Source organism: Atta colombica, unplaced genomic scaffold (assembly GCF_001594045.1).
Source record: "Atta colombica isolate Treedump-2 unplaced genomic scaffold, Acol1.0 scaffold277, whole genome shotgun sequence".
Taxonomy (NCBI): domain Eukaryota; kingdom Metazoa; phylum Arthropoda; class Insecta; order Hymenoptera; family Formicidae; genus Atta; species Atta colombica.
Window position 1 is genome coordinate 1,948,305 of NW_017259378.1, and position 18,987 is coordinate 1,967,291.

The 18,987-nt window shown below is 31.1% G+C and overlaps 1 protein-coding gene across 7 annotated transcripts in view; it reads right to left on the reverse strand.

Annotated features, from left to right (window-relative positions):
- Positions 1-15,304, reverse strand: part of LOC108689844 (prolactin-releasing peptide receptor-like) — a 69,736-nt gene extending 54,432 nt beyond the window's left edge. For 2 of the 7 annotated variants that reach the window (XM_018196794.1, XM_018196793.1), the window contains exons 1-3: positions 14,619-15,028; positions 10,928-12,412; positions 7,958-8,204 (exon numbers count right to left, since the gene is read on the reverse strand). In XM_018196794.1, the coding sequence (XP_018052283.1) occupies positions 7,965-8,204; positions 10,928-11,851 (1,164 nt within the window). In that variant the 5' untranslated portion in view covers positions 11,852-12,412; positions 14,619-15,028 and the 3' untranslated portion in view covers positions 7,958-7,964. Of the gene's footprint in view, positions 1-7,957; positions 8,205-10,927; positions 12,413-14,402; positions 14,448-14,618; positions 15,029-15,111 lie in introns of those variants that run through there. The other 5 variants (XM_018196797.1, XM_018196798.1, XM_018196795.1 and 2 more) reach the window with 5 other exon arrangements.
- Positions 15,305-18,987: the final 3,683 nt, after the last annotated feature.

Below are 18,987 nucleotides of genomic sequence, written 5' to 3' on the forward strand. Positions count from 1 at the left end.
TTATATATAATAGTTGGTTATTTTGTATTCAAAAATCAAATACATATTTAGAATTAAAAATGTCAGATGTAATATACTATTTTCTGTTGAAGTAATGTTTGCAAAACATTTGCAAATGAAATGTTAGCGTGTATTAATGAAAATGTCAAGGATTATTTGTGTTGAATTTAACAGCCGCATTAAGTGCATAATTCGGACCGATATGATTACGGGATAAAAATTAAGCGCATAAGCCAACAGGAGAGAACGTTGATACGATGAACTGTTAATTTTAATTCGGATTACCGTGTTCGGCATAACAATGTTGTGAAAATGATTAATACAGAATCATTATCACGATAACAACATGGTATCGCTGGTTTACATTTGCACATAACAGTAAGAGTTTAATCCGTTAACAAGCGCACGATCATTGTGTTAAAATAATTTTAAAGTAAATTGAAAGGTAGTTGTGAATAAAATTTAACATTAATAAATAAAATTTAACTACAATAATGTATATATTGCTTTATTAATTAATACGAATAATAAGATAAATGTCTCAAGAAACATTTTTTAAAAAATTAATATAAAGAAGTACATTGTAACGTTTGAAAACACAACATATAATGTAACATATACATATATAGTTGTTATATATACATATATAGTTGTTATTGTAAAAATTTATGTTTTTCAACTACAGAATGGATGTCGAATTGTAAACAAGAATACTTTGATCTTTCCTATATTCGCAAGTAGCGCGTTTACGCCCAATACAATCACCGATTTTGGTTAAGCGATCTAATTAGCGAGATATGATGACTTCCATCGTGGGCGAAGCTGCGTCGATACAACATTGTTGATTTGGTAATTGATCGACGTTGACAACTTGAACGAGCGAGTATTTTAACGTAGAGAAATGGGTCGGTCGCGCAATTTTCACACGTTTTACCCATTCGATGCGTTTCAGAAAATTGGTTTCATTACCAGCTTTTTTCGAGCAAGAGCAAAACGGAGTTGGCGAATAGTATTGTTAGAGCTTTCTTTTTTTTACTGACAAACTCGCATTTATATAATTGCGCATTGAAGCAAAGCTTTGTTAATGCAATGATGTGATTTCAATTAATTTATGAAACATGCTATGATACTCGCATGAGATTTGTAAAATGAAATTTAATATAAATTAGTGCAAATGAAAAGTTATTATACATGGATAAATTTTTTTATGGTAAAAGTGAATATATGTGAAAATGTATTATTTGGAGATATTAAATTTTAGTCAGGTATTAAAATCAGAAAGAGGGAAATATTTTTTTTTAAATAGATACTTTTACAAATTTTATGAATTGCAGAATAAAATAAAGTTTTTTGTATAAGAAAGATCAAGAATTTCCTCTCAACAATAGTTTCCATCGAAAAATAAGAATTTTTCTCTAAACAGCTTTATCTTTTAAAAATAATTGGATTTGATTTCTTAGAAAGAGCTTTAACATTTCGCAAATCCGTTAAATCCAATAAGAATTCCTTTTTGTAGATATTCATTGCCAATCTCATTATTCTCGATTTATTAAGGATGCATCTATCGGACACTTATTGTTTAATGCAATCCTGTTAATAAACAATTCATCGTTCTTTTGTAATCTTCTTATATTCAAAAGACATGCAACTCCTTTAATAAAAACTTCGATAATACTCAGACAGGCTTCATTACGAAGTTTCTGCGTCTCCCTCGGCTTTGCTGTCTTATTCGATAATGGGAATTTGTTGGAACAGATCGAACGGTTCGAGTTGCAGCGTCGATGTGAATTGACAGAAAAATACATCCCATAAAATCTACATTCTTTACACGCGTTTGGCATATGAAGAAGCATCTGGTTCAATGATAATAGATTATCTAATGTGACAATTCCACTTTTTTCTTATATACACAAGGCATCAGTTTTTATATCGTTATTTATAGAATATCAAAGAAAATTGAACATAAAGTTATTTTATGAGCAATATTAAGTGGCAATTAACTGGAAAATGTTTAACACAAATAAGAGAAGATCATATCCGGTCAAAGCAAGTTTTAGTGCCTAATAATATTTTTGTGTGAATTTTACAGTTTCCAAGTAAACTGCGCGTCAATTGAGATACTCATTAACATCCATAATATTAAATTGCTTGTCAATTTATTTTGTAATATTACTGTAGATTTTATATATAAAATAACTTATATATAAAATAAACTCAATTAATATTATATAAGATATTACGTATTCCAGTTTAGAACTGTGTTTGAAGACCGACAAATAATCGACGTGCCGTTTGATTGAATTGGAAAATTGTAAATTCACAACAAAAATATTATTAGACAATTTGCTTTGATGAGATATAATCTTCTTTGCTCATTTATGTTATTTTATGAGATTTTTAATTTAAAATTTAGTCGTCAGGGTAATATCAAAAGTAGATTAGCAGTTACGATGATAATTTGAATCTGAAGTAAAAGCTAATTAGAGTTACTCACAGGCTGTAAAGCTGTATATATATTCTGCTAAATTCTTTCGACTGAATTACTAATTTTACTAATTTTACTAATTTTCACATATACTTCCCATTTATAATTTTCCTTTGAATCAGATATTGCGAATAAGGTATCATATGAATATGTCTAATCTTGAAATCATATAATTAGAGCTTTTTGAATACATCTATTTATACCCTTGTGTCCGTTGTGTACAACAGAACATACTATATAATCATATATCTTAGACAATCTAATCTATCAGTGTGATAGCAATTTGATCGTTGGAATTCGATGTTGTGTAGCTCGATCGATCTACTTAATATACAAAGGGATAACCAATGACTATGTAGGTATATAATTCTAATTGACATTATCTCTTATATTCATGTCCAATATTTATGCGGTTATTGTTATTTCATTATGTAGCCTTCCTATATCAAAATTAGTTTATCATATTTCTGAAAATTACAAAAAGAAAATATTGCTGTATTATCTTTAACAAATCGACTCGTAAAATTATGTTGCTTTGTCGCTATATTAGATATGTTTCAAGACCAATATATCCTCAAATAAGTTGATGATTATTGCAATAAACTGACTACATATTGTCTATTGATAGTCTATTATATACAATAAATAGACTATCAATTTTCTAGTAATAGTAGATGAACATTATTTCTATCGTGAATATCGAATTTCCATAACGAGAGAAAGAAAATAATACTTCAAGTTAAAATATTTTTATTGTACATTTAGATAAATTAATTAGATAAGTATCTTTTATATACGCTGAAATTTTAATCTTTTAATTAAAAAAAAATTATATAGGATTTAAAACAAATTAAAATATTTTTCGAGATAGTCCGCGATTAATTTTTATTTATTCTTCTGAGATTTAAGACAATTATTCGCAAAATTGTAGGATCTAAAGGCGATAAATCAAAAGATCTTGAAATGAATGAAATTTGAATTATTTTTTTACACGCCCAAATAATAATGTTGGATAATAAAAATAATTTAATTCGCGATTTTGAAATTTTCAATTTTATATTAGCGTTTAAGTAAAAATAAAATTCGCTAAATAACATATATTTTGAATCTTAATAATGGGTTCTTAAATTACATCATCTATTACGTATCTTCTGGAATACAGTTATTATTATCTATACATAACTGATTCATGATTTTCCCGTTTTTCCCGTTTTTCAAAACGTTCCGTGATAAACGTCAATTCTCGCAAACGGATGTTATCTTCCGTTTTTTTATTCCATTTACGATATTTACAGGATGCGACCGAAATCGAGCATGGCTCAATACATCCACAAAACAAGTCATCGGAATATTGCGGTGCCATATGATGGAATATTACGTAAGCTGTTTCATTTCGCGTCACATTGTGCTATAAAAGAACGATTTAATATCGCCGTTTGGGACTTTACCCATTCGAAGTTTAACTTGCATTTTGCTTTTAAACAAGCCGTGTGTGGGTGAACTATACCGGAAGAGGGCTTTGAGTTTTAATATATGGAAGTCTCGACAAGATTCGATCCCATCCCAGTTTTGCGAAACTTTCGACCTATGACACGTCATTTCCAGGTTCGTAGAGACCGTTTATATTGGACTTACCGAACTTCTTTCCATGTGCTTCTCTTTTATATTTGGAGACCTTCTTGAATCATGGTATATATATATATATATATATATATATATATTGTTACGTCGACGCTAAAATATCTCGTGACACGATATAATTCTCTGTGAAACTTTTTATTTCGCCCCTACCTCTTCGTTGTATTTCCTCAGCCGACGATCGACAACGATATAAAGGGAAAAGATGTTTTTATATTATAATGAAGGTTTGACATAAAGGACTATAAATGCTAAAATAAGAATTTCAGAATTTCTTCTTTTTTGAAATGTCTTTATATATTGGGAAAAGAAGTATTTGATATAGTACACACAATAATTAATTTATTAAGACAAAAAAGTAATTATAGCAAAGAGGAAATACACTACAATTATAATTAGACTGACAAAAATAAATCAGAACAAATGATCCTATTTTCGGATATAAAGCGAATCTTAGTGTCTAAATATTTCAGAGTGAATTTATATAGGGTAAATATGGCTCCGGCAAATATGCCTCGCTAGGATTTACGCCACAAAAGTCAGAAAAAAATAGAAGAAGTATAATTGTGGGAGTATAATTTTTCCGCAACTACTCTGTTACATGTCTTTATATAATATTAATTTATTATTGAATTATGATTTCAGCTTCTTATTGTTAATATTAATGAAATTTGTGAGTTGAATCGATTTGTTACTGTAATAAGTAGCGCCATCATAAATTATAATCTACATAAAATGATGATACTAGGGCATGTAAAAGACTTAGTGGTTATTTCATAATACATACGTGTAGTAAATAGTAAAGCATGTAGCAAAATGCAAGTGCTTTGCTTTCGTATTCTTTATTTAGTTTGTTGTCTTGTATATCTTACCTGTTTGGGACATACGGTTTTCAGCGGGCGGAATTTATGCTCAAAGTATGCAAAGTGCGCAAATTGAATTCAATACACTAATTGTAATATACTCATTACACAAAATATGTACCTCATGTTATAACACTTATAATATATGTAATACATATAATATGTAGGAAGATTCTCTTATTATTTATTACTTTATATGCATATTTATCATTTTTATTCCTTAATACATCTTTATAAATGCATTTTATAAGTTATTGTGTCATTTTATGTTTTATTTATATGCATTATTTGTAAATTTTTCATGAGTACATACCCCCTCTCCTTCCCCTATGAGTAGCCACATATTCCACTCTTATGGGATATACGACAAAAATGCAAGAATTTCAAAAAGTTCACTTTTTAATACGAAAAATAAATATTTCGGATTTCTAATATTTTTTTTCATAGTAGTAGACAGTACATTTTTACTGATATAGTTTATTTATTTTAAACATACTAAATAATGTTTAATAAAGTAAATTTTTGATAGGCGCGGCGTATATACCGGAATTACCCTACATAGCCAATTCTGCAAACCGCGCGCGCGAAATTTTTTTCGATCCTGAAACACAATCAAAATTAAAATAATAATATTATATATTAAATATTCACAAAGCAATTTAATAATTTTTTTATGCTAATAAGCATTTTAGAAGGATATTAATAATTTGATATTAATCTAAATATCTTAAGAATTAATAAATTTGTCGTAATTTTCTATAATCTCGAGGTATATTAAAATTAGAAATTCACGTCAGAATTTAGCAAATTTGATTTATAATTTTATATAATGTATTTATATGTGTTATGTATGCATTTCAATTCCCCTAAAACATCTCTCATATTGTAGTCGCATCTCAAATTATAAATAGAATTCTCTCTCTGCCACGATTTGCAAACCTTCTAAAGTGAACTTTATACAAACATAAAATATTTACTCACATGAATAATCAATCGATTTTGTTCTAATCGAAGTTTTCATTTATAATCTGCAAAACCAAATATAAACCAAATTCATATAAACAGATGAGGGATATCTATAGCAATTTTCTTTCGATGCATCTCCTGTTTTGTTTCAATTCTCATCGGCGAGACGGAAGATGAAACGATAACTTTTCATGTAGCGGTCGTTACATAAGTCTACCTATCTACCTGTTTGGGGCAAGTTTAGTTTACCGCCGCATTAGTGCAAAGTGCACAAACATACGACTAAACGTGGGTGGAATTCTCAATTGCGATGTTACTACCAAAAAATTTCTGCACTGTGAAGAAGCACCAGTTTTAGCATTTTGCGAATTTCCAGTGTTTCATTTTATCTTTGCCGTCTCCGTAGCTCGACCAGAGGTAGAAATCGCGCACAAGCATTCGAATGGCTTTCCTCCCTTTCGTGAATCTCGTAAAGCTTTCGGTATTCCTTTCTTTAGTATGTTCGGGCATATGTATGTGCACTATGTTAGCCAGTTGGCATTTGTCGTTCCGACAGAATCTCATAAAATACACATACGAAGGAAACTGGAAGTATCTAGAACTGAAAAGCTACGGAGATGAACGTTTTTATGAAATCAAAACATCTCTCTCGCCAAAAGACACCAAGAGAAAAATCAAGTTTCTTGAACGAACAAGACATCCTGGATTCGAAAAATGAAAATCTCATGCTACATAATGTGAAGAAATTTTATTATGACAAACGAATGATATTAAAAGAGTTTGCTGTCACATCCGAAAAAGTAACAATGGTAATACACCAAAATTACATAAAGAGAGTAACATATGGTGGGGTATGAAAGAATACGTCTGATTATATATAACACATTCAATCATGGATCAATTTTAAGTGATTTGATCACGTCGCGTAAGTCATCGTTGACTTTGTTATAGACATGTTTATTGATATTAAATATTATCGTCCGTTTTATATATTTCCATCTTCGCTGCACAATATTGAATAGAAAAGGTATGAATATAATATCTAATAAACATTTTAAAATTATTCGTAAAATGAATATTTTAAATATTATTAAATATTATCAAGGTATATCTTTGATATAATTATATACATACTATATAAAATGTTATATATATTATATATGTTATATATACATATTATATAATAGAAAAAGCTTATAATAAAAAATTAATAAAATACATAGTTCATAAAAAATAAAAGATTTTATTTTTATAAATATCTTATATGCGCGTTTATAAAAATTTAATAATATTATTGTGTAATATAATAAAATGCTTTTATTAGAAATATCGACTATGTGATATTTTATTCGATACATTGGCTATTCATTTGACGTTGATATAAATACTTTTAAAATTATTCAATATATTCGTATTCGATATCTTTTTTCCATACTCATGATATTTTTATTTGCGTTTATTATATTTGTTAAATAACATGTACTTTATAATAGTTAAAAAAATGTTTTAAATTATTGTAAAGATTTAATATATCAATATTGCATCATATATCATTATTATGTATCCATGTATATGATATTAAAAATTATTTTATAATTATATTTTTTCTTATAGTCAAAATATCAAGTGACCTGAATGGAAAGTTCAGTGCGAATCACTAGTGACACGGAAAGCGTTAATGTTTGCGCTTTCAAACATCCATTTATATACATATTTTCTGGTACATTAGACATGACATGTAAAAAGCTATTTATAAAAAAAATTTTTACTATCGCTATGTGAGGAAAAAGCGGTTTTTAATTTCAGCATTACAACGTGGCCGTTTAGACAATGGAAGAAAATTTGGCAAAGGATAAACTTAGCAAGTACTCAAATTGTTAAAATACTGTCATCAACTCGACAGTGAATGATCGAGTTGCTCTCCTACTGTGGTGACATCTCCATTATGATAGTTGACGTTTACCCCGGATGACATGTCTTTATGTAACGAAATGTATTTGCATACCTTTCTCTCACAGAGTTGCGTCGTCAAAATCCTTTGAGGAACTCGTAGGCTGATCCAACTCCTTTGAGATGTTCGTCGTCTGCTCCAGAATGATCATCTCGCATCCCTCAGGATTCTGCGTTTTCGTATTACTGGGCAATAGGGTCTCTTGCAGGGTGTTATTACCGTTACAAATCTTCTCGCCCCTGCAACTCTTCTTGATTCTCGGAGTGTTACTATTGGAGTTTCTTGAATAACACGGCAGGACCTTTAAAAATTTATATTTTTAATTAATTGTTTAGTACGAGATTTCTCTCTCTCTCTCTCTCTCTCTCTCTCTCTCTCTCTCTCTCTCTCAACATTTAATAAACGGCATGCATTTTCTTGAAATGTACATGATTTATTATTTCCCTTATATAATACTGACTAATTTAATAATGGCCATTTTAATACTGAAAGTAGGTAATTAATTATTGTCTTTTAGTATTTTAACTAGCATTGAATGTTGATTGTAGTATAGATTTCTATACAGATTATATCAAATTGATTAAATATTTAGACTAATTTATACCACTATTCATAATATTATGTTATATAAACAATTTATATACGTTCATATTTATATATTTATATTTATGTTACACATTTATATTAAATCAGCCAGATTATATATTTACAAGTAATTGAAATAATATCTCTAAAAAGTTAGTTTGGTTTTTTGTTATATGAATTTCATTAGCTCAATTATATATAAGAACGATATTTGATTTTATATGGTATCCTTTAGCAACGATATCCCTCAAGATGTAATACATTTAAATTAATTTTACACCTAAATGAAATTATTAATCGATTTCATAATTGCAGTTTATGAGAGCGCCGTAATGGGACAATCGTTAACCACATTTTATTATTGTGAAACTTAAAGTCGGAAATTGATGAAAGGATGTAATCAAGTTATAGAAGATGTGGATAATTAAAAATTAATTCAATACAGATCGAGAAAAATTAATCAAACTTGACGAGCGCGAAAAAAACATTCGTGACTTGACTTTCACACGATACTCAAGTCTCATTAATATCAAAGTATTTTCCATGAGCGGAATTATATTGCAAAATCAAATTTATTACAATTAATTTCTTTTAATTACTTTATAGAAAGGTGAATGTTAATAAACAATAGATCACATTAAGTGATACTATCTTTTCCGTTTTTATAACAAAATAAATATACAAAGAGAAAAATAAATGGAAAGAACAATATAATGAAAATGTAGGGAAAAGAAATAACAGAAACAAGCGTCATGCAAAATCCGACACATATTTTCCGATAGAATATTAGAAAACGAGAAAATATTGCAAAGTATAAAACGTCCTTATCGTGTAAATCTTTTTCTATTTTATGAATTCGCAAATAGCTAAAGAAAAGTCTTTTCGCGACAAAAAAGAGCGCAAAAGTTATTCTTTTACCATAAATTCTTGCCTCGATAAATGCGACTATACTCGAAACCGCCAATACTCGCATCTTTGAATCGATTGAATACCCTTCAACTATTCAATGCAAGTTGTATGGCATTCAATAAGGCATCTGACAAAACACGTTTATGCGTATCTCGTTTATATGCGACTATCTGACTGGTGCACATTAATATCCTAAACATGTTTCATCATTTCACGAATATGTATACTCGAAGGGAAGAAATAGTTCTGCTACAAATTAATTTCGGCGCGATAGAATTCTAGTTTCTCCTCAACGTGCAATTGAGATCATAATACAGATTCTTGCTTCTTCGACATAAACAGTTCTGCCCTAATTACTTAAAGTGCATCTTTGCACGCTCCTTAGAAATTGCATGTAGGTAGTTGTAGATGCATTAAATGTATGGCAATGTAAAATTATATTATTCGTAACTAAAAAAGATATATTATGTAGAATACATTGGAACGAACTTTGTTTTTTTCATAAAAATATTACCTAAATTCCTTACTTAAGTAGAAATTTAAAAAGCTTGAAAATTTTTAAGTAGAAATTTAAATTGCTGAGAGCTTTGCATTTTCGAGAATTCACTTACTTCGAAAACGTCGAGAGATACAATTTTTAACGCATCATTTCTGTAGTTGTACGATTTCGTGAAGATGGATTTTATTAAGTATACAGTGTGAGTCATAAATATGTTTTAAAATTTCGCATGTTTTTGGATAAAAAGAAAAAACAAATAAATATTCTATAAATTTCAAGCGACAAATGTTTTGTTATCGAAATAATGAATACAAATGATGTAAAATAATGATTAAATAAAAGCACAAGAAAACTATTTCTTTCATGTGTAAAAAATCATAACAAATTTATTTTTTTAAAAAAAGGTCAAAAAATGATGCGTGCTTTTCTTAGAAAAAACTGTTACATAAATTATTATGCGCGCTTGTATGTGCAACCAACAGAAATATCCACATGAAACTTTTAAATAAAGTCATTATTTGATTCTGTATTTATGTCCATTATTTCGATAACGAAGATTATGATCTAACGTTTATATTGGATGCATTTGTTCTTCCTTTGCACGAATACGTTCATAAAATTTTTAAATGTTTATAATTCATCCTGTATAAAAGTATTACGTATATGTGCTCTCCGACTGCATTAAAAATGATCTGCTTGCTCGTATATATCTCGCAGATGAATGGAAAGCAGCGAAATAGACGGATTTTTCCGATATAAGCTTCATAAAATCCAGTTTAGCATTGGCCCTTGTGATATGAGATTCATTAATGTTAATGGATAATATCAAATCATGATGCTATTTTATTTAAAAGTTTGAAGTGGATGTTTATTATTTATAGGAGATGCTCGAAGTGTCCTCCATTTTTCATATGAAAGAAAATATCTGATTTGATATTCAATTATTTAAAATTTATTCATATCTAATTTAGCCTTAATCTTCGTAATGTGATACTCAGAGAAATAAAAAGTAGCTCGTTGCATATACACACCTGCTTGAATTCCTTGCGGAAATTGTCGTTGAGCCAGGCGTAGAGAAACGGATTATAACAGGTGCTGCTCATGGCGATGCAGTGCGACATGAAAAAGCAGAGTTTGTAGTAGGACCAGTCGTTGGCATACGAATAGAAATCATCGACGACATTGACAATATTGAGCGGCAACCAGGATACACCGAATATAGCAACCATGGCGATCAGCATCCGATTAGTCCGGCGTTTCCTCTCGCGATCCGCTTCTTCACGCTTGCTGGTCTTGGTGCCGGGTTTGGCACGCGCTCGATCGTTCAGCTTAATCGATACGCATATATAGCAAAAGGAGATTACAAAGAATGGCACGACAAACTGGAGTATCGATGTAAGCGAACTGAAGACCTTGCGAAATGGCTCACTGGGCCAATTCTCCTCGCAGAAGGAGATATACGTCTCCTCTAACTGCATGTAAAGCCCATATGGCAAGGTAAGTAACAATGCGATCACCCAGATACTCACGATGATCGCTAAGCACATCTTAATCTTCATCCGCGGATGGAACGGATAGATAATCACTAGGAACCGATCGACGGCTATGCTTGTCAGCGTGAGCGTACTGATGTACACGCTGACGCCCTGGGAATAGGGCACCAGGTGACAGAGAGTCTTCCCAAAGATCCAACCGCTCAAAAAAGTGTACAGAGGAGTAAAGGGCACGGCCAGTACGCATAGCAGCACGTCGCTGAGCGCGAGATTCGTGATGAAGAGATTGGTGACGGTGTGCATCTGGCGGTTTCGACCGACGACGAAGACTACCAGCACGTTACCGAATATACCCAGCACGAAGATAATGATGTAGAACAAACAGAATATTATTTGCACCGACAAATTCGACGTTATGTCCTCCGACACATAGCTATAGTTGCGCGCTGACGAGTTCTGCATGATGATTAATATTACCGACGACGTTATTTGCGTTATACCATTATTCACGATGCATTTTTGAAGAGTGTTAGATCAGTTATTCATGTTACACGACAACTTCCTCTTCTTCTTTCTCTTTCTTCTCCTTTTTCTCTCTTTTTCTTTGTTACTATTCCGTCGAATCGATCATGCGTCAGTGATACGCTGACGCGAATGAATTCGCTGATGGTCCATCTCTCAGAACGAATGCGAGGCGGAAGAGATCCGGTAATGCAATTCGACAAGATGGGAATTATCCGGAAGAAAATCCAAATGATGTATACTTCGTTGATCACGAGAGAGAAGTGAATTAATTTCTCATGGAGCTCCTCGCTCATTAACGTTAACAGCACTGCTGTTATTCCACGTGGCGGACGTTCAGGCGTCGGAGAGTTCTGATAAGCGAGTTATAGCCTCAGATAAGGAGATTAACTCGAGTTTCGTGCCGCGGTATCCTTGCAGGGCCAACTGTTTGAGGGCATCGATTACACTCGACGCGTATGCAAGCTTTGCAACTCTTGCTCGACTTCTGCCGAGATAATCCTTTAAGCACGATTTAATTTAAGTTTAATTCTCTGACAGTTTAAAGATAGATTAATGAGATGTATCGTGCTTTTATCTCTTATTGAATATTTAATTATTTTTTTATATCACATCAATTATAAAAATCATTTCATCCATCGATTTTTAGTATCCGAAGTTAAAAATATTTTCTTTTTTCCACGATAAGATCATTTTTCAAACAAAATTCACGTTGAAGAAAATAGCCAATTTCGTAAATAAATGATGAATTTAGAGGTAACATCCAATTGCCTTGTTCATTAATTTACAAGGCAGCAATGAATAAATATTTAATTAAAGAGCATAGTAAAGGCAGACAAGCGGGAATGCTACTAAAAAGCCAAAGGACGTTGTATATTTCATTTTACTCCTGAATTATAGTATAATAGCTTTACGCTGCTCTTTTCGACAATTCACAACAGAGAAATACTCAATTGTCTAAAGTCATTTATATTAAAATTTCTTTGACTATTTACAAATACGGTATGTGAATATTATATGCTTGCTGATATATTAATAGAAACGTCGATTGCATATCATTTGTTGGGCGTTCATGTTATACTCGGAGCGAATGGCAGTGACAGTAAGCAATTAATATGTTTCGCGACAAAACTTTCAAACTTTCTGGGAAACGATGGTCGTTTCTCTCGCTGAAACAAGACATTAGAGAGCAATTAGGAGCACCGATTATGACCTGGTCGGTGTGGGCAAAACCGTCAACAAAGTTTGGTGATGTCGTCATCACCGTCATCAAACAAGCGTTTCGGAAAGTTTCGAGCGGTCGACAATACCGGCCACGTCATGCTTCACGAGTCTTGGAAGTGAGGAGAGAGAGACAGAGAGAGAGAGAGAGAGAAAGAGAGAGGCTATTTAAAAAGCTTGACAGAACTCGTAGGTTCTCCTCAAGATTGTTTTGTCATTAAGAATCGGAAATAGGACGCGTATATTCATGACAGCTCTGCGTTTCTCTTTTTTCTTTCTCTTTTTTTCCTTCTTGGATGTTTAATAATATTGTCAAAGAACGATACGACGATTTTACTGATATTTTTTAATGGCTGCCGCGTGCGGATTTGCTTACGCGCGGTTAAGGGATAAATTACACTGAGCGAAAACAATTTTCCACTCGTTAGATACGCGATGCGTATTAATCGAAGATTAATGGAATCGCGTTACGTGCTACATCGTTGACACCGATTTTAGCGACTATGATAGATATTTTAATGAATTCAATATAAACTAATCTCGGTATCGAGAAATTATTACGGGAGGCTTAGAGAATGAGGAACATTTGTTAAAACGTACATTTTAAACATAAATTATCGAGCGATTGATGAGTTAGTGAATCTGTTGTTCAATTTTATTATATCATGTATATCAATAAATAAGAACAAGAAATAATGTTTTAAGTACAAATTTAAATATAGTATACTTAAATCTTAAGTATAATATTACGATATATTGTAATTACGATGTATTTATAATATATCATAATTTTGCATTTCTATATATAATATATTAGTATATACTTTCAGTTTTTTAATCAAATAATTTCTTGTTGATTTATCAAACATTAAAAATTTTTTTATTATTATATTATGTCTCTCTATAATTTAATAATTAGATGGCAAGTTTATTACATGTAATAACTTTTATTTTCATTTTTTTATATAACGTAAAATATAATATATATAATAAAATTTTAATTAATGATAACTAACAACTGACAATTTAATATTTATAATAATCTTGCAAATAATTACGACATTGCTGTAAAAAAGGAGAAATAACTCCAAAAGAGTTATGTGCGAAAAAAGAGTGCTCCGAAAGCACACATTTGAATAAATCTCTTTTTAAAATTCTCTTCTCTCCTCCCAACTTTCACATCTATAGCTTAGAGATTCTAAGAAGATTAAACAAAAAAACAGTAAACAAAGAAAATAAAATGAAAAAGATATCGTGAAAAGTGATGTACCGTGAAAGATCACATACGCTTGTACACGTGCGACATCAATTTCGGCCACCTGTTGAAGAGTCCGCAGAGTTAGAAAATCGCGGCAATTTCTTCTATCATGCGACGGAGACGGTTAATAAAATTTGGTTCACTAAATTTTATCGAGTTGATAAATAAAGTTCTTAGAATCTATGTCACGATACCGCGCGGATTTTTTACGCGGACATGATTACCTACGTAGGAGATTTAGGCCGGTACTACTACTGGGGCTCGCGCATCCTCGGGGGATCCGCGAAGCGAGGAAACGAAGACACGCACGCAGAAAAATATGAAAACCAATCTTACATACACTCACTCACAAACGCGCACTCAGACCTACGCGATTGTTCCTCTCTTGTAATTCGTCGCAGTTCCATTCGCAACACGTTCGTCATTCTTCCCCATATAGCACACTCTCTAAGGGACGTTCTGAAGGACATCCTACGAATGTCCCAACATCCTAAGAACGTTTCCAGAAAGATCTCTAAGATGAAGTGTACTGTATGGATCTTTCACGGTGGAGCGTCTGTTACATGCGAGTACGTTTGAGTATCGTCCAGAATCTAGATTATCCGAGGAAAGCACTTCTCCTCACGAATTTCGTTATCAATCCATTTATCTATTTCTTATCTTCTTTTTTTTGATACGCGTGGAAAATCGCTATAAATCGTGCACGTCATGAGAAGCGTACGTATCTCTATTATGCTCGATCTCCCTCACGAGATGCTCAACGCGTGGTCCAGTTGTACAATGATTTTCGCGACTCATCGAGGGTATCGGGACCACGATCCCGAGACCGATCTCTCGTGCTCGCTTGACTCTCTCATACTAACGCGATCACTACAAAAAGCGTCGCGACGCCCCGACTACGTACACGCGCTGCTTCCCTGTCCGCGACTGAGACGCGAGAAAATCGGCTTTGAGCCTTCAGGGAAACCGAGGGCGGCTTCGCGCGCAGGCGTATGATCGCGTATGATGCACCTATCGCAATGTATCTATCTGTAGGCGAAGATTATATTTATAATGGAGTATTTGATGATGTCGATATTTACCCATGTAGTAAAACCTTCAAAGGACATCCTAAAAATGTTTAGATGACGTCTAAAGGACGGTCCTAGAACGTCCATTAGATAAAGTATTGTGCGGATAATTTTAAATATTGAGCGGAACGTATGTCGCAAAAAGGTGCACATTTTCTTCCCCCTCATTCTAAAAATATCATTGTAAAAATTTAATATCATAGATAATATTAAATATAACTCTTACGCTTTTAGTCAATCAAATTTGGTAATCAAAAATCAACATTTTGATTATCATGATGTCAAAATGATATCGTTTTGACTTTCTTTTAATTTGGTTCCTTGGAATAATGTGAATTTAATATTACGTGGTGTTAAATCTTGATCTATTTTATATCTACATCAAGATTATGAGAATTATATAAATGATGTCAGCATGATGTTAAATCCACATCCATATTTTCTAGAGTCCGCGTAATTTTGGTCCATTTTGCACCTTTCTTACGAGCAAGAAAACGGCATCATTTAAATAGCGTTATCTTTTGAACGCTTCTTTTAGTTTTAAAAAGATTTTTCAAATAACTGATGATATTTTACTATATAAAATAAAACGAATAAATTTATGAATCTATTTATAAATGATTTTTTAGAATATCTTCATTTTATTGAAGTCATTTGTTTTTTCGTTTCGTACAAAGAGGATTATTCTTCTATTTCTATATAACAATTGATTAATAAATTAAAATAAGTTGATCAGCTATTGGATTTTGTATGAATAAATAGAAAGAAAAAAAATTTTATATAAAAACACAAATAACAACCGTGTTTTTAGCTCTAATTTTTCCGATTTTATTGTAATCGAGATTTTATTGTTATCGAGATTATTTTAATTATCGAGAGCTCTATGTAAAATTGTTTTATTGTCATTAATAAATTAAAATGAATTTTAGAATTATAATATAATATAACTGAATAGTCTAGTAGGCTAAACCAGCAAGTGAAGAAACAGACATAGTCTTACAAGAATTTTCGTAAAATTACTCGCTCTTACATTTATTATTATTGTTATTATGTATGACAATAATAATAAATATAAATAAATCTTTTTTTTTGCTTCGCTTGGAATGGAGTACCAAGATGAAAACAAAAACTACAAAATGCAGCTTCATTAACATCTATTAATTCAAGCGAATAGCAAGGTAATGTGTAGAAGCTTAAAGTCTCTTTTTCTCTTCATATTTCCGCTTTCCTGTTACCATTTCGCTGTTTACCATTTGATGACACAAATTGACACAAATGTCGTTCAGTCTTTGTTACATTGAATGTTAAACAAAGACAGAACACTTGTGTCTACATATGTTATTTACTCGTTTCTATAAATATAGTTTAGTTCCCCAAACAACACAAAGTGTTGTCTAAAATTGTGACATAAGACGCCTTTAAATCGTCTTTTACACGCAAAAAAGTCTTGTGACCTGATTTTAAACTTGATTTTTCTTTTTGTTGTTTGGATTTAATTTCGGTTCTAACTAACTCTTTTTTTTTAAGAATTAAAAAAGATGAAAAATAAGTTGTACTAGAAATATTCTAATCTCTAAAAGATCCTTTCAAATGACAATAGCAATTTTAAATTTCCAATCTATTTTATGAAAATTTTATTTTTCTAATTATTTTAAACTAATTTTTTTTAAAGAATCATTTCTTTGTAATTATTTCGAAACGATCATTTTACAAAAAATTTTTAGCAAATTGATTCAAAAAGAACTTAATTAATAAAAATGGACATAAGTTCTAACTCGTAAAATTAGAAAAAGATAAAGAGTAAATTAAACCGAATCTTACTAATATAAAATTAATTTTATATTTGTAGAACTGGGTCTAAATGGAAAGCACTCTCGTTAATTTAGTAAATTATGACCAGTTAAACCAAAAATAAAATATTTATTTCATGTAGAATCTATGTTTTCGTGATTTATCACTATGTTTTCATGATTTATCACGATCTACTTCATGCCACGTGTCGAGAGCTATGTCAAGGTGGCGGCCAAAAATACTTGAGATTCTCGCAAGTCCAAGAGTGTTCTCCAGAATCTAATAAAGTTGAAATGAATATATATTCTTCGTGCAAAGGTCCACTAGTATGAATTCAGTTTCGGGGTGAAGAGAGAACAAAGAAATTTGTGCGGCAAATTTGCGTGGGAAAAGAGAGATTTCCATCTTATTAATTGTGGAACAATTCTTTAACTCGGATATGCTCATTTGGATGAGCGGATTCCTATCGCGAGATATACCAACTATTTCACATTCGTTCTGAGGTGAATGAAATGCGGGATTTTATGCTCACGGTAAAGAAACGTCGATTGGAATGTTGGGAATAAAAAGTCGCCGAGAAAGAAGAGTATAATATCCGTATTTTATATGCACCGCCATCAGATTGATAATCGGGAATCCGTATATTACGTTGCAATGCCGAGCGAGCGTTGGTTGAAAATTCACTGGTCATCCGTTAGAATGCAGCATGCGATAGAGCGATAAAACTGCGCGCTTTATCATAGACATATATTGTTCGACTACTTGAACTTCGATAATTAAATTAGAGATAAAATGTATTTTTTAATGGAATCAGTGATATATGATCTTTTTTTATTCCTCTAAAGAGATAATAGCGCAATTTTTAAGATTAGTAAATAAATATTAAGATTAGTAAATAAATATTGGAAGTAAAATGTCAATAAACGGAGATATAGTTGTACGAGCGTAATTTAAATATTTTAGAACATAAATATAATAATAATAAGAAGCAAATTAAGTTATTGACTTTAATGAATAAATCTAATAAATTTAAAAAAAGATGGTTATTTTTCACTTTCTTAATAAATAATTTATACGCTATCACTCGGTGTTGGCTCTTATTGACATTTTTCTCTAATATAAATATATTAATTACGAAATGTATCAACACATGTATATTCTTGTTGTTACTTTTTTCGTAATTCACAATATAATAATAATATAGTAACATAATGTCTACTGTATTCCTTACAAAAATCCAATTTAATACTGAAAATTACTTATTTTGAGTATTAAATGCGCTGAAGAATAATATTTCTAATATTCAAAATAAATCATTAATCACTACTTTTCAATATTAAACTTCTATGAAAGGATGTTTTTAATATACGACAAAAAAGATTATTTGCAATTACTTGCAATTTACAAAAGCACGAAGCATTTTCGGAGTACTGTATATATGAATTTATGCTACAAATTACATCATATATTTAACTGCGTGATAAAGATGAATCAAAGGTTACGTGGATAAATGGGAAACACGGATGTTTTCATAAAAATAGTACGATTATAAAATACAGTAATTTATTAATAATTAATCATTTATCGTCAGCGTACTCATCATGATAAATTAAAACTTGCAGATATTTCATCTTCACTATACACTACACGTTTTGTCACATTTGTCGCGCAGCTTACAATATACAGGTCTCGGTTTTATCTATTTTGCTATTTATATATATATATATATATATATA